Below are 16,342 nucleotides of genomic sequence, written 5' to 3'. Positions count from 1 at the left end.
AACTAGAAGCACAAGCATTTCGCTACACTCGCATTAACATCTGCTAACCATGTGTATGTGACAAATAAAATTTGATTTGATTTGAAAATTGTAGACCTGCACAAGGCTGGGATGGGCTACAGGACAATAGGCAAGCAGCTTGGTGAGAAGGCAACAATTGTTGGCGCATTTATTAGAAAATGGAAGAAGTTCAAGATGACGGTCAATCACCCTTGGTCTGGGGCTCCCTGCAAGATCTCACCTCGTGGGGCATCAGTGAGGAAGGTGAGGGATCAGCCCATAACTACATGGCAGGACCTGGTCAATGACCTGAAGAGAGCTGGGACCACAGTCTCAACGAAAAAACACTACGCCGCCATGGATTAAAATCCTGCAGCGCACGCAAGGTCCCCCTGCTCAAGCCAGCGCATGTCCAGGCCCGTCTGAAGTTTTCCAATGACCATCTGGATGATCCAGAGCAGGAATGGGAGAAGGTCATGTGGTCTGATGAGACAAAAATAGAGCTTTTTGGTCTAAACTCCACTCGCCGTGTTTGGAGGAAGAAGAAGGATGAGTACAACCCCAAGAACACCATCCCAACCGTGAAGCATGGAGTTGGAAACATCATTCTTTGGGGATGCTTTTCTGCAAAGGGGACAGGACGACTGCACCGTATTGAGGGGAGGATGGATGGGGCCATGTATCGCGAGATCTTGGTCAACAACCTACTTCCCTCAGTAAGAGCATTGAAGATGGGTCGTGGCTGGGTCTTCCAGCATGACAACGACCCAAAACACACAGCCAGGGCAACTAAGGAGTGGCTCCGTAAGAAGCATCTCAAGGTCCTGGAGTGGCCTAGCCAGTCTCCAGACCTGAACCCAATAGAAAATCTTTGGAGGGAGCTGGACGGAAAAAAAAAAATAATGACTCTAGACCACCTTTGCTCCACACACAGAGACTCATACAAAGCTCTCCCTTGCCCTCCATTTGGCAAATCTGACCACAATCATATTCCTGATTTGTTAATTTTCAATATTTGGAATTATTTGGAAAGAATTCCTTACAGTAATCGTCATCAACAAGAATGGCGCCGGAGAGGATGGCTGGCATTTTACCAATTGTGCGTTTTTTTTGTTATTTGTAACTTATTTTGTACATAATGTTTCTGCCACCACTGACTGGGCATTTTTATTTTCTAAGAACAGTTTGAATTGAGGTGTGTTCCGCCTCATTCATTCACATAAAAGTAGTCATTTTTACTTTTGTGGACCAATTAATTTTGACATTTCTGCCCTAGACAAAATTCCCCAAACACTTCCCAATTGTTTGTGCAGTTCAAGTCTGCAGACATTTGTTCATCTGCATCGCAGTCAGTTGTTTTCGTTACCATTAATAACTTTGGAAATGTGTGTGTTTCTATCAAAGTAAGTGCCTTATTACTTTATATTAGTTTGTGCATGTCGTGTTCTGTCGTTTCTACTGTAGCATAATATTTTTGCGTATATTCCTTATAACCGTGGACACACGAGGTAACGTTACTCATTTCATAACCTTTATGGTGTTATTCTCAATGCTTAGGTTGCTAGCTACATTCTTCTATTAGCTCTGGAAAACAATGTTAATTGCATCAGAGAAGTATGTACGTCTCGTTTGTCATGCCACTTAACTGCCAGCTGTTGACATTTCTTATTTTGTATAACGGGTCATTTAGGATGGCAGTAGCATTGTTGATGAAATGCAGTCATCGGAGCAGAACTAGGAAGCCGTCTTGGGAAAAGAGGGTGGCAAAGAAGGGAGTTGCAAAGGAGGGAGTTGCAAACAGAGAACACTGTAGCACAGATCCTTAGGGAGTTCTTCTTTACTATCCCCATGAGAAGGACTTTCACCAGGAAGGTATATATTTCACTAATTGTGGTTGTCCCCCTCACTCCTGGCTCTCTCTTCTCCTGTAGCTCCAAGGCATAGCGATTGGTCTCTGCTATGTCTCCCACCAGCTCCTCTGTCAGAAACAACTTGAAGCGCTCTGCCTCAGATGGAAATGGCAATGGCAGTTTCACTCCAGACTGGGACTCATCAAAGCAAACAGTAGGGCCAGGAGGGGTGAAATGGCTGGCAGCCTTCCAGCTACCACAGAACTCCTGTACTTCATCCACTGTCAGTCTGCCTCCATCGCCACCTTCAAAGGGGGCTAGGACTTTGTCAGTGGACAAGGGGTCCTCCGATTCAGGGTTCTCAATGGCTGGGGGGCAGCTCCCTCACTGTCAGAATCTGATTCCTGACTGACTCATTGTCAGACATTTTTAAATCTCCAGAATTTCCTCATTTGTGAGTTGTCTCCTTTTGAAAGTTATTGCTAATGCTACAGCTTAGCTCACTAGCTACATACATAAACAACAACACTGAATGGTGCAGAGTGGGAGTGAGAGGTTACGTGATTGACTGCCTGCGAGCACCATTTGTATCAATAAATCACTATCAGAAAATGTTTTGTGGTAATTGATATACTTACTGTTCTATTCACGTTTTTCAATTTCCGGTGATAAATCATGAATTCCGATTCTTGCATAGATTGTAATGGGCACATAGTACAGTCGTGGCCAAAAGTTTTGAGAATGACACAAATATTAATTTCCACAAAGTCTGCTGCTTCAGTGTCTTTAGATATTATTGTCAGATGTTACTATGGAATACTGAAGTATAATTACAAGCATTTCCTAAGTGTCAAAGGCTTTTATTGACAATTACATGAAGTTGATGCAAAGAGTCAATATTTGCAGTGTTGACCCTTCTATTTCAAGACCTCTGCAATCCACCCTGGCATGCTGTCAATTAACTTCTGGGCCACATCCTGACCGATGGCAGCCCATTCTTGCATAATCAATGCTTGGAGTTTGTCAGAATTTGTGGGTTTTTGTTTGTCTACCCGCCTCTTGAGGATTGACCACAAGTTCTCAATGGGATTAAGGTCTAGGGAGTTTCCTGACCATGGACCCAAAATATCGATGTTTTGTTCCCCGAGCCACTTAGTTATTACTTTTGCCTTATGGCAAGGTGCTCCATCATGCTGGAAAATGCATTGTTCGTCACCAAACTGTTCCTAGATGGTTGGGAGAAGTTGCTCTCGGAGGATGTGTTGGTACCATTCTTTATTCATGGCTGTGTTCTTAGGCAAAATTCTGAGTGGGCCAACTCCCTTGGCTGAGAAGCAACCCCACACATGAATGGTCTCAGGATGCTTTACTGTTGGCATGACACATGACTGATGGTAGTGCTCACCTTGGTCTTCTCCGGACATGCTTTATTTCCGGATGTCCCAAACAATCGGAAAGGGGATTCATCAGAGAAAATAGTTTACCACAGTCCTCAGCATTCCAATCCCACGAGAGGAATGGATGGGTCATCTCAGGCAACAACAACATTTTGAACTGCTACAGACCTAGGTCTACACAGCACAGACCATTCACTGAATAAAGGAAAACTGAACAGTATGAGATGGGTTTGTCACATGATGGAATGTAGTTTAGACTGCAACTTAAACGGAATAAAGATACGTCTGTCAACACAACAACCCCCCACCTTATTTGTTCCAAAACACACAACCCTGCAATCACGCCTAGCTTCTTAGCAGTTATGGAAGAGGAGGAATAGGAGTTCTAACATGGTCCCTTTGAGATGTAGTAGCCCAGCCGTTTCAGCACCAGAGCGTGTATGGTTTGCTGAGCTGCAGCGACATGGGCATAATGTATGACATGGGTGTATGTTTGTGTAAGTGCATAAGTGTGTGTCAAATGAATGCCCTTGCACACATTAGAGTCTGTGTGTCTCTGTGTGCGTGCTCCATGCGTGCAGATGTGTGCGTGTGTTTGCCTACATATGTGTGTGCGTGCGTGAATGTGTGTGTGCATGTGCATGTGTGCTTAGGTGAGGGAGTGTGTGTAAAGTGCTTCTGCTTACATTGGGAGGAAATGGTATGCATACCTCGGCAGTTAGGCCTGGTGGCCAGGGCTAGTCTGGCCCTCAGCCAGCAGCAGGCGAAAGTAAGGAGGATTATATCCACCGTCTCTCAGAGCAACAACACTGCATCCCTCACAACACAGTATTTACCTTTTACTATTATTTTCTCTGAGGAAGAACTCTCCAAAAAATGACACAGAAGTGGGCAGTGCAGAAGTTCCCCTTCTGCAGAAATCTAGGATCAGCTCACCCTCTTCAAATCCTAACCATAAACATTAAGTAGGGGAAATGTGAAACTGACCTAAGATCAGTGTCTGTCTCATGGTAACACCATCCTACACCGGAGGCCATCCGGCAGACACACGATACCTCCCCAAGGAAGTCTTAAATAAGCACTTCCATACCCGAAGTTTGGGGAGAAAAAAGGAAGTACAGTATCTCCCACAGAGGGTATACAGCGGTTTTAGGTATTTGGCTAATGTTAAAAACAATAGGAAGAGACCATTTCTTATTAATTTTAACATCTGAAAAAAACAAATAATAAGCCCATAAAACAGAATGGAAATGACAGTATAATAAATGAATCCGTTTTTGGGGTCACAGTAGGCTACATCTGTGACCCCAAAAAGGCTACATCCCTCCTGACTAGAATATATTATTGTTCAACAACAATGCACTGACTGTTGGAATACAGGCTACATCAGGTCACAGCACTGGTTGAAGACTTACATGACACACAAGCCCAAATCTTCCTGAAGTGAGTGCACACATTCCCTCATCCTCAAGGAATTGCAAACATTGGATTGGTGTAAAAAATATATTTAAAAAACACGGTAATACAATGCTTTCCAATCTGTAAGGGTAAGTGAGCAAATGTGTTTCATAAAGAAGAGAGGAGAAATGGAATTGGGCTACAGTGTTTAAACAAATCCTATTCAAAAACTTTGAGGGAGCCACGATAGCCCACAGCCATGACAGGAGCATGACATCGCCCCTCTCTCTGCCTCTAAATTCAATTTCAATTTAAGGGCTTTATTGGCATGGGAAACATATGTTAACATTTCCAAAGCAAGTGAAGTATATAATGAACAAAAGTGAAAAAAATACAAATTAACAGTAAACATTACACTAACAAAAGTTCCAAAAGAATAAAGACATTTCAAATGTCATATTATGTGCAAATAGGGAAAGGGACAATGAATAAACATAAATATGGGTTGTATTTTCAATGGTGTTTGTTCTTCACTGGTTGCCCTTTTCTTGTGGCAACAGGTCACAAATCTTGATAATTAGCGGGCATCGGCCTAATTCTGTTCTGCATGCATTATTTGGTGTTTTACATTGTACACAGAGGATATTTTTTTGCAGAATTCTGTATGCAGATTCTCAATTTGGTGTTTGTCCCATTTTGTGAATTCTTGGTTGGTGAGCGGACCCCAGACCTCACAACCATAAAGGGCAATGGGTTCTATAACTGATTCAAGGATTTTTAGCCAGATCCTAATCGTTATGTCGAATTTTGTGTTCCTTTTGATGGCATAGAAGGCCCTTTGTGCAAGTTACATGTGGCGCAGATGTTTAGGCGGAGGTATGTATCGCTTGTGTGATCTAGGGCAACGGTGTCTAGATGGAATTTGTATTTGTGGTCCTGGCAACTGTCCCTTTTTTGGAACACCAGTATTTTTGTCTTACTGAGATTTCCTGTCAGGGCCCAGGTCTGACAGGTCTGTGCAGAAGATATAGGTGTTGCTGTTGGCCCTCCTTGGTTGGGGACAGAAGAACCAGATAATCAGCAAACAGTAGAGACATTTGACTTCAGATTCTAGGGTGAGGCCGGGTGCTGCAGACTGTTCTAGTGCCATCGCCAATTTGTTGAAATACAGTTGAAGTCGGAAGTTTACATACTCATTTTTTCACAATTCCTGACATTCATTCCTTGTAATTCCCCGTTTTAGGTCAGTTAGGATCACCACTTTAGTATAAGAATGTGAAATGTCAGAAAAATTGTAGAGAGAATTGAGTTCAGCTTTTATTTCTTTCATCACATTCCCAGTGGGTCAGAAGTTTACGTACACTCAATTAGTATTTGGTAGCATTGCCTTTAAATTGTTTAACTTGGGTCAAACATTTTGGGTAGCCTTCCACAAGCTTCCCACAATAAGTTGGGTGACTTTTGGCCCATTCCTCTTGACAGAGCTTGTGTAACTGAGTCACGTTTGTAGGCCTCCTTGGTCACACACTTTTTCAGTTCTGCCCACAAATGTTCTATTTGATTGAGGTCTGGGCTTTGTGATGGCCACTCCAGCACCTTGACATTGTTGTCCTTAAGCCATTTTGGAAGTATGCTTGGGGTCATTGTCCATTTGGAAGACCCATTTGCGACCAACCGTTAACTTCCTGACTGATGTATTGAGATATTGCTTCAAAATATCCACAATTTTCCTCCCTCACGATGCCATCTATTTTGTGAAGTGCACCAGTCCCTCCTGCAGCAAAGCACCCCCACAACATGATGCTGCCACCCCCGTGCTTCACGGTTGGGATGGTATCCTTCAGCTTGCAAGCCTCCCTCTTTTTCCTCCAAATATAACAATGGTGATTATGGCCAAACAGTTATATTTTTGTTCCATCAGACCAGAGGTAATTTCTCCAAAAAGTATGATCTTTGTCCCTATGTGCAGTTGCAAACCGTGGTCTGGCTTTTTATGTCGGTTTTGGAGCAGTGGCTTCTTCATTGCTGAGCAGCCTTTCAGATTAGGTCGATATAGGACTCGCTTTACTGTGGATATAGATACCTTTGTACCCGTTTCCTCCAGCGTGTTCACAAGGTCCTTTGCTGTTATTCTGGGATTGATTTGCACTTTTTGCACCAAAGTACGTTCATCTCTAGGAGACAGAACACATCTCCTTCCTGAGCGGTATGATGGCTGCATGGTCCCATGCTGTTTATACTTGTGTGCTATTGTTTGTACAGATGAACGTGGTACCTTCAGGCATTTGGAAATTGCTCCCAAGGATGAACCAGACTTATGGAGGTCTATAATTTGTTTTCTGAGGTCTTGGCAAATTTCTTTCAATTTTCCCATGATGTCAAGCAAAGAGGCACTGAGTTTGAAGGTATGCCTTGAAATGCATCCACAGGTATACCTCCAAATGGCTCAAATTATGCAATTAGCCTATCAGAAACGTCTAAAGCCATGACATCATTTTCTGGAATTTTCCAAGCTGTTTAAAAGGCACAGTCAACTTAGTGTATGTAAACTTCTGACCCAGTGGAATTGTGATTAGAGGTCGACCGATTATGATTTTTCAACGACGATATCGATTATTTGAGGACCAAAAAAAAGACGATACCGATTAAAATCGGCCCATTTTTATATATATATTTGTAATAATGACAATTACAAAAATACTGAATGAACATTTATTTTCACTTAATATAATCCATTTAGTCTCAAATAAATAATGAAACATGTTCAATTTGGTTTAAATAATGCAAAAAGAAACTGTCGGAGAAGTGCAATATTTGCCATGTGAAAAAGCTAACGTTTAAGTTCCTTGCTCAGAACATATGAAAGCTGGTGGTTCCTTTTAACATGAGTCTTCAATATTCCAAGGTAAGAAGTTTTAGATTGTAGTTATTATAGGAATTATAGGACTATTTCTCTCTATACCATTTGTATTTCATATACCTTTGATTATTGGATGTTCTTACAGGCACTATAGAATGCCAACCTAATCTCAGGAGTTGATAGTCATAAACAGTGCAATGTTTGAAGCACAGCGAAGAGCTGCTGGCAAATGCAGGAATGTGCTGTTTGAATGAATGCTTACGAGCCTGCTGCTTCCTACCACAGCTCAGTCAGACTGCTCTATCAAATCATAGACTTAATTATAATATAATAAACACAAAGAAATACGAGCCTTTAATATTGTCAAATCTGGAAACTATCATTTTGAAAACAAGACGTTTATTCTTTCAGTGAAATACGGATCCGTTCCGTATTTTATCTAACTGGTGGCATCCCTAAGTCTAAATATTGCTGTTACATTGCACAACTTTCAATGTTGTCATAATTATGTACAATTCTGGCAAATAAATTATGGTCTTTGTTAGGAAGAAATGGTTCACACAGTTCACAACGAGACAGGCAGCCCAAACTGCTGCATATACCTTGACACTGCTTGCACAGAACGCAAGAGAAGTGACACAATTTCCCTAGTTAAAATAAATTCATGTTAGCAGGCAATATTAAACTAAATATGCAGGTTTAAAAATATATACTGTATTGATTTTAAGAAAGGCATTGATGTTTATGATTAAGTACACATTGGTGCAACGACAGTGCTTTTTTTGCGAATGCGCTTGTTAAATCATCACCCGTTTGGCGAAGTAGGCGATGATAAATTAACAGGCACCACATTGATTATATGCAACGCAGGACAAGCTAGATAAACTAGTAATATCATCAACCATGTGTAGTTAACTGGTGATTATGTTAAGATTGATTGTTTTTTATAAGATAAGTTTAATGCTAGGTAGCAACTTACTACTAGCTACTACAAGGTGGCTCCTTGCTGCACTCGCGTAACAGGTAGTCAGCCTGCCACGCAGTCTCCTCGTGGAGTGCAATGTAATCGGACATAAACGTGTCCAAAAATGCAGATTGTTATGAAAACTTCATATCGGCCCTATTTAAAATCGGTGGACCTCTAATTGTGATACAGTGAATTATAAGTGAAATAATATGTCTGTAAACAATTGTTGAAAAAATTACTTGTGTCATGCACAAAGTAGACGTCCTAACCGACTTTTATTTATTTTTTTTTTTTTTTTACCTTTATTTAACCAGGCAAGTCAGTTAAGAACAAATTCTTATTTTCAATGACGGCCTGGGAACAGTGGGTTAACTGCCTGTTCAGGGGCAGAACGACAGATTTGTACCTTGTCAGCTCGGGGGTTTGAACTCGCAACCTTCCGGTTACTAGTCCAACGCTCTAACCACTAGGCTACCCTGCCGCACTAGGCTACCCTGCCGACTTGCCAAAACTATAGTTTGTTCACAAGAAATTTGTGGAGTGGTTGAAAAACGAGTTGTAATGACTCCAACCTAAGTGTATGTAAACTTCCGACTTCAACTGTATGTTGAAGAGGTGGGGCTTAAGCTGAATCCCTGTCTCACCCCACGGCCCTGTGGAAAGGAATGTGTGTGTTTGTTGCCAATTTTAACTGCACACTTGTTTGTGTACATGGATTTTATAATGTTGTATGTTTTCCCCCCAACACCACTTTCCATCAATTTGTATAGCAGACCCTCATGCCAAAAGGAGTCAAAAGCTTTTTTCAAATCAACAAAGCATGAGAAGACGTTGCCTTTGTTCAGGGTGTGCAGGGTGAATACATGATCTGTCGTAGGGTAATTTGGTAAAAAGCCAATTTGACATTTGCTCAGTACATCGTTTTCCCAAAGGAAATGTACGAGTCTACTGTTAATAATAATAATGCAGAGGATTTTCCCACGGTTGTTGTTGAAGCATAACCCACGGTAGTTATTGGGGTCAAATATGTCTCCACTTTTGTGGATTGGGGTTACTAGTCCTTGGTTCCAAATATTGTGGAAGATGCCAGAGCTAAGGATGATGTTTAAGAGTTTAAGTATTGCCAATTGGAATTTGTGGTCTGTATATTTTATAATTTCATTGAGGATATCATCAACACCACAGGCCTTTTTGGGTTGGAGAGTTTGTATTTTGTCCTGTATTTCATTCAATGTAATTGGAGAGTCCAGTGGGTTCTGGTAGTCTTTAATAGTTGATTCTAAGATTTGTATTTGATCATGTATATGTTGTTGCTGTTTGTTCTTTCTTATAGGGCCAGAAAGATTGAAGTGGTTTACCTATACATTCAGGTTTGGATAGATAACTCTTTGTGTTGTTTGGTCGCTCTCTCCCTCCCTCCCTCTCATGATAACAAGTGTCACCAACACATGTCATCACCACCAGTAAATGAGTCCATGTAGGAGGGGTTACCATGGCCACTTTGACCACTTAGTGGGAGTGCACACACGGACACAAGCATGAACAAAGATAACTTGACTCCACACACACACACACACACACACACACACACACACACACACACACACACACACACACACACACACACACACACACACACACACACACACACACACACACACACACACACACACACACACACACACACACACACACACACACACAGAGAGAAGCTGTTGGTAACAGTCTCCTAGGAGGAGATAAATTCAGAGAACGTCTCTGGGACATCAAAGACACAATTGTCATTTAGTGTACTCTGAGGAGACCTAAGCTTTATGGGTTATAAATACAGTACAAATCTCTAGACTGCAGCTAATGGTCACAACGTATGATAGACAGAGCCCCACTCGCATTAAACCACATCATGTAATGTAGCAACTAACTCCCAGTATGAGTGGAATGCTTGTTAGTCTCAATGCCTTACAGCCATGCTTAAACATCCTCATTAACTCCTCACGGGGCGACACTTACTTATACAATCCTTTGATTACTGCAGAGTTACATCATACTTTTCTCACCTCCTCTGTGATAATTAGACACTAACACAGCCGAATGCTAAAACCTAAAATAAATAGATGGAACATCCAACTAAATCCAGACTAAAAAGATGAACATACTGTATTTTATTAGACAGATTTTGTGGTGTACATGTAAGTGATAATGCCCTATAGGAAGCCGGTGTTGGGAGAATATTGGCATCGGTGTTGTTAGAACCAAGACCAAGTCGAGGACCGGCAAACCGTGCCAATACAACGGGTTACCAACATATTCAAATAATGATTGACATATTTCCAATAAAAAACGTTATTTTGATAAATGTATTCATACTAGTTCATCCTTCCACAAAATATAGTCCTGACACTAATCTATGGTTTCTACACAAGCCGGCTTGTTTGTTCTAAATGTTCCATAGCCATACTAGCTGGCAACGTTCTTATCCCTTGCTTGCTAGCTAACCAAATTAGTTACTTCAAACAGTGCAGCCAGAATAACAGCAGTAGCTGCATTTGCATAAACTGTTTTCTAGTGAAATTTATTTGGATGCCCCCATTACAATGAGATACAGAGGTGCGATTTCACCTAGCATAGAAAAATGTGCTCTCTCGTCAGGACACTTTTGTTCAGAGAAGCTAGCCAACAACAAAGGTAACACAAACCTTTGTATATTTGACTCACCACCTGGATCCGGTCCTATGTAGCAACATTTTAAATGTTTATTTTTTTATTTTTAACATTGGATAAAAGTAGAGCTACAAAATTGTATATCATACACAGCATTTTTGAGGAACAATGGGAAAGTAATTGCTTTGGGTGATACACTTGTAAACTCACCTTTGATTAAAAAGGGCCTTTGAATGTTTTGGTGACTACTGGAGAGCTCTCCTTTGTCTACACCCATTCAGCATTGTTCACACCCTCTTAAGCCAGCCCTACCCTTCTCTTTAAGGATTCTAACCTGAGTTGAAACTTGAGTGAGGTGCACATGTACAGTACATAAACAGATGCATGCACCATATATTTATGTGGTGGACACTTGATACAGTCACATGATATTGTTGTGGTATGTAACAAAGTCATGTTACGACCACAGATATCAATATTAATTTTATATATCAATATTTTGCTAAGTCTTGCTAAGTGGATGGGTCTCTACAGAAGGTGCAAACGGTACAGACAAATGGTTACTTGCATAGTAGCAATATCAAAAATAGTGTCAAAATAAAATACAGTATGTACAAGAACAAGATCAATAATGATATCAGTGATAGATGAGTTGGTTATATGCATACAATCAGCAGTAAAGTGGCTGAGCAGCAGGATAAAAATAATAATAATAGTAGCAGCAACGTATGGCGTGTGTTAGGAGAGAGTCATTTGAATAGAGGCACTTCAGATACTGCTGATGACTGGTTCGTCCAAACCATGCATGAACAAGGGAATCTATATTCGGAGAGCCTGTTTTGGTTCTGCCCTTGACTTTGCTGTAGGGTATATGATGTCCATAGCCTCTGTTGCAAAACTCCCTGATCTTCTCAAAAAGATAAGTTTGTCTAGCTGTGTCCACTTTGGTCTTTCTGAAGCACTGCTTGATGAGCCCGAAGCACCAGTCGGGGGCAAACATGGTGTGGCTTGTGATCAGGAAGTGAAGGTCCAGACTGGTGGAGCTTGTGCATACCAGGCACAATACCAGAGCACAAACTTGTTCTGGTTTTGGCCACTGCAGTTATCACAATTCAGGTCCCCACACGGTTCCCCAACTCTGTAGTTGGTGAACAAATGGTGCATGTAGTTGATACCTGCGCTGCTGCCTTTGCTTGCTTTGGCCAGCTCTCTTTTTGATGGGAGGCATTCGACCATTCTCCTTGTATGACTGGTGGAGAAGAGTAAGGCTGGTTCTACTGATGTTGAAAGACAAATATTTTAGCATTATTATACAATAGATGAGAAATGGCAATCTGAGATAACATCGCTACACACAAATCATACACGTAACGTTAGATAGCTAGCTAGCCATCTAACATCAGCTGGCTAGCTAACTGCAAGCATTAGATAGCAATACAAACCGATTGTCATAGATACCTAAAGGTAACCAAATAGGTTCAATGTTAGCTAGCAATGTGAAATGGCATTCTGAGAAAACATTACTAACGATACACACAATTCATACACATAAATGAATGTTAGCTAGCAAGCCAGCAATCTAATCTCAGCTAAAAGCAAGTTTTAACTTGGTGTTATGTTTAGACATGTCAAGTTAATGTTAGCTAGCTAAAAAATGAACTATAATCCCAATCCATAAAGTAACGTTACTAGCAATACAAACCAATTGCCATAGCTAAAGTTAACCAAATAACTTAGGTGCAATGTTAACGTTAGCTAGCAAGCCAGCCATCGAACTCCAGCTGTCTAGCTAACAGCAAGTCTTAACTTGCAATGAAAACAACTTTATGACAAAATTAGAAACGTATAATATCTGAAACTGTAGCTAGATTCTTACCCGTATACATGGATGAAAGCTTCACGGCAGACTGAAACCCCTTTCATTAAATAAGACGTCCTGTGTCATTTCCATTTGGTTTGCAGTTTGTTTGGCCTGTTGTGTTCCACTGATTTCAAAACTTGGTCAACTTCTTCCGTGACAACACTGTTGATCGCCGTTTCTTCCCCATCACCGTCATCAGAAGACTCTACAATGTATTCTTCAATGAAAATGTTTTATCTAAAATCAGGGATTTCCTCATCATCTGATTCATTTTCAGTCAGAGAGAGTCAAGTACGATCGTCCTCCAGAAAGTAGCCCATCACAACTTTTTCCCACTGACCTTTGTCGATAGCACTTGATAAATTCAGGGCAGCAGTAGGAACATATTTGCAGTTCTTACGTTATATCTTTAGAAAAAAATGCAGTAGAAAGGATTATCTACGCATAACGAGCAGCTCATTTTATAGACACAAGATGCTACCCGCAGAACAATCTGAAACTCATCTCTCAGCATGTCCAGCCACTCATTATCTCGGCCAATTATGGCTAGCGGGAACGTTCCCGCTATTTCTTTGGCTAAACCAACTAAGCTCTTAATTTAACAACTTTATTCGTATTTACAGATAGCATAAAAGTTTGTTATTAAGGCATATGAAAGTTCAAATGTTCGAGAAGGCATTTCTGCCAAAAACGCATTTTGATTTAAAAAAATGATGTTCAAAACAGCTCTCCTGTGAATTCGTGACTTGCGACATACGCCTAGTTTCCTGAATCATTCCACATATATCTAAGAAAACGATGCCAGCTGATTCATGATTTTGATTGACTGAGAAATGCTGCCTACCTGCCAGTCTCGCCCTGACAGAAATGTGAAATAATGTCTAGATACTTTTAGGCATTTTAACATCATAGATTTAACCGGTGGTAACATGTGGAATAGACACTGGCTGGAATGCTGTTTTAACCAATCAGCATTCAGGATTAAACCCACCCGTTGTATAAAAAGACACACAGGCTACAGTCACAGCCTGACACACTCACATTGCACATCAGCTTTGTAGGCCAAAAATGTTCCATGGGTGATAACGACCCCTGACCTGAGACTTAAAGGTTGTGAGTTCAGTTGTACTTCCTGTTATGGGGATAGAAATAACCCAACAGCCAGAGATATATCTCCCTTCATGAGCCTCAATATGTTCCTATTCTCACAGAATCACATCTGAGCAGGAAACATAGACAAGATGACACACACACACACACACGCACCAGTGTCAAAGAGAGCAGCACTTTTTGAAGTCTATGTGGACAGGGAGGGATACTGGCACTATCACCAGAGAAACGTAGTGTAATACAAGAAGAAACATCTCCAGTGGAAAACACTGTGTAAACAGGCTGGATTTACTGGGGTGACGTGGTGCTGCGTAAGCTGCAATAGTAGAATGAGAGGGGAGTATACCATTCTCTTACCTCTGAACTTTTTTGGGGGGTTGTTAAGGTCCCCTGTGTCGGGCTGTACCACACAGCGGTCATCTACCAGCCTGTGGAGAGAAGACACAATGACGGATGTCAATCATGGACGGATGTCAATCATGGACAAGTCAGAAACACAGATAGTCCACATACACCCTTAACATGCCAATGAACACAAACCGTTTCAATATACTAGAAACGTTCATGCACACATTCAAATTTGCACTCACACAGCTCTCTTTATTTTTAATATATAACCCCCTGGCTCTAAACAAATGTGTCTCGTTTCAGGAAACTAGGTGTATGTCGCACCTCACTACTTCACAGGAGAGGCATTTGAACGTAAACATATATTTTTTTTATCAAAATGTGTTTTTTGGCAGAAATGTCTTCTGGAAAATGTGAATTTTCATGCCTTAATAACAAACTTGTAAATACGAATAAAATAGTAAAATTACGAGCCTAGTTGGTTCAGCCACGGAAAAAGACAGGAACTTTCCCGCTAGCCATGATTGACTGAGATAATGTATGGGCTGGACATGCCGAAAGTTGAGTTTGGATTGGTCTGCCATGTAGCACACTTGTCTATAACTTCTCAGTATGTGTAGGTAATCCTTTCTAACACAGCTTTTTTGAAAGATATCACGAAGAACTGCAAAAGCGTCGCTAATGCACTCCACTTTATGGAGGACTGAGTTTTGAAATCAGTGGAATGTCCAGTGGAAACAGAGTATGATAGCTAAGGAGAAAATTCTGGTTTTTGATTGCAAATATGCAGAGGGAGTCAAAGAGAACACACAAAAACCAGTTGTATGAAACACGTGTCTCCGGATTACATCTTTAAACTAAGGGCAACCATGTTATCCGTGACAGAGCAGCGTTCATCCATGCACACAGGTAAGAGTATAGCTAGCTAAATTTTCAGATATTATACGTTTCTAATTTGGTCAGAAAGTTGTTTTCATTGCAAGTTAAAGAGTACTGTTAGCTAGCTAACGTTAGCTAGCTGGCTTGCTAGCTAACGTTACGTGTACGATCAGTGTAGTAATATTATTCGTATCTCAGAGGCATTTGCATTGCTAGTTATAGCCTAATGGTAGCTAGCTAGCTAACATTGAACCTTGTTGGTTCGTTTTGGCTACCTGCAGATTCATGTAGGGTAGTAACATGAGTTGGGATTATGGTTCATTGTTTAGCTATCTACATGTCTAAACAAAAGACTACACTATGCAAGTAACCATTTTACTGTCCGTTTACACCTTCTGTATCCTGTGCATGTGACAAATAAACGTATATATTTTATTTATTTGACATAGTGTGTGTTTACCAGAGACGGTAATGTGAAGAAAAACATGACCTGCACTCGTCAAGTTAGGATATAACGTTAGGACAACAAGACAGTGTCCATGTTCTAAAATTCTCTGGTAGAATGCCCTGCTTTTATTTCGTCCCACTCACAAGCTATTTTCTATAATTAGCTCACCATTAACTTACAAATAATGATCCTGTTGTGAGTTTATTTTCCTATAATACGAATACAAGTCAAGACGTTGTCAGTTATAATATGGTCATTAATTGAACTGGAATGCAGGTAACAAGCAAGAAACGAACCAAAACATTGTTTAGAAAGTTGCTTTTAGTTGCCTGGTTTGCTAGACTGATATATACTAAATTCATTTTTAAAACGGATGGGTTTAGTGGTGTTAAAATACACCAGTTACAGTGGTCCATCCTATAAAAGTTGCAGAGTAATGCGGCACAGCATGCATGGTGCCGCATAATTCTATGACAGGTTATTTAAGTGCCAACCACTTACCATCAATGCTAGTTAGTGCTAGTTTGACCACCAGAAGGCATCTTTGAGAAGCATTTGATAGC

At 40.8% G+C, this 16,342-nt stretch overlaps 1 protein-coding gene across 1 annotated transcript in view; it reads right to left on the bottom strand.

The window, feature by feature from the left end:
• Nucleotides 1-16,342, bottom strand: part of LOC139371024 (inositol 1,4,5-trisphosphate-gated calcium channel ITPR1-like) — a 154,011-nt gene that overhangs the window by 119,622 nt on the left and 18,047 nt on the right. Inside the window, exon 3 of the mRNA XM_071111051.1 lies at nt 14,462-14,532. Within this exon, the coding sequence (XP_070967152.1) occupies nt 14,462-14,532 (71 nt within the window). The remainder of the gene's footprint in view (nt 1-14,461; nt 14,533-16,342) is intronic.

Source organism: Oncorhynchus clarkii, chromosome 17 (genome assembly GCF_045791955.1).
Source record: "Oncorhynchus clarkii lewisi isolate Uvic-CL-2024 chromosome 17, UVic_Ocla_1.0, whole genome shotgun sequence".
NCBI lineage: Eukaryota > Metazoa > Chordata > Actinopteri > Salmoniformes > Salmonidae > Oncorhynchus > Oncorhynchus clarkii.
Note: the sequence above shows the minus strand (reverse complement) of the source record. Positions and strands in the feature narration are given on the sequence as shown.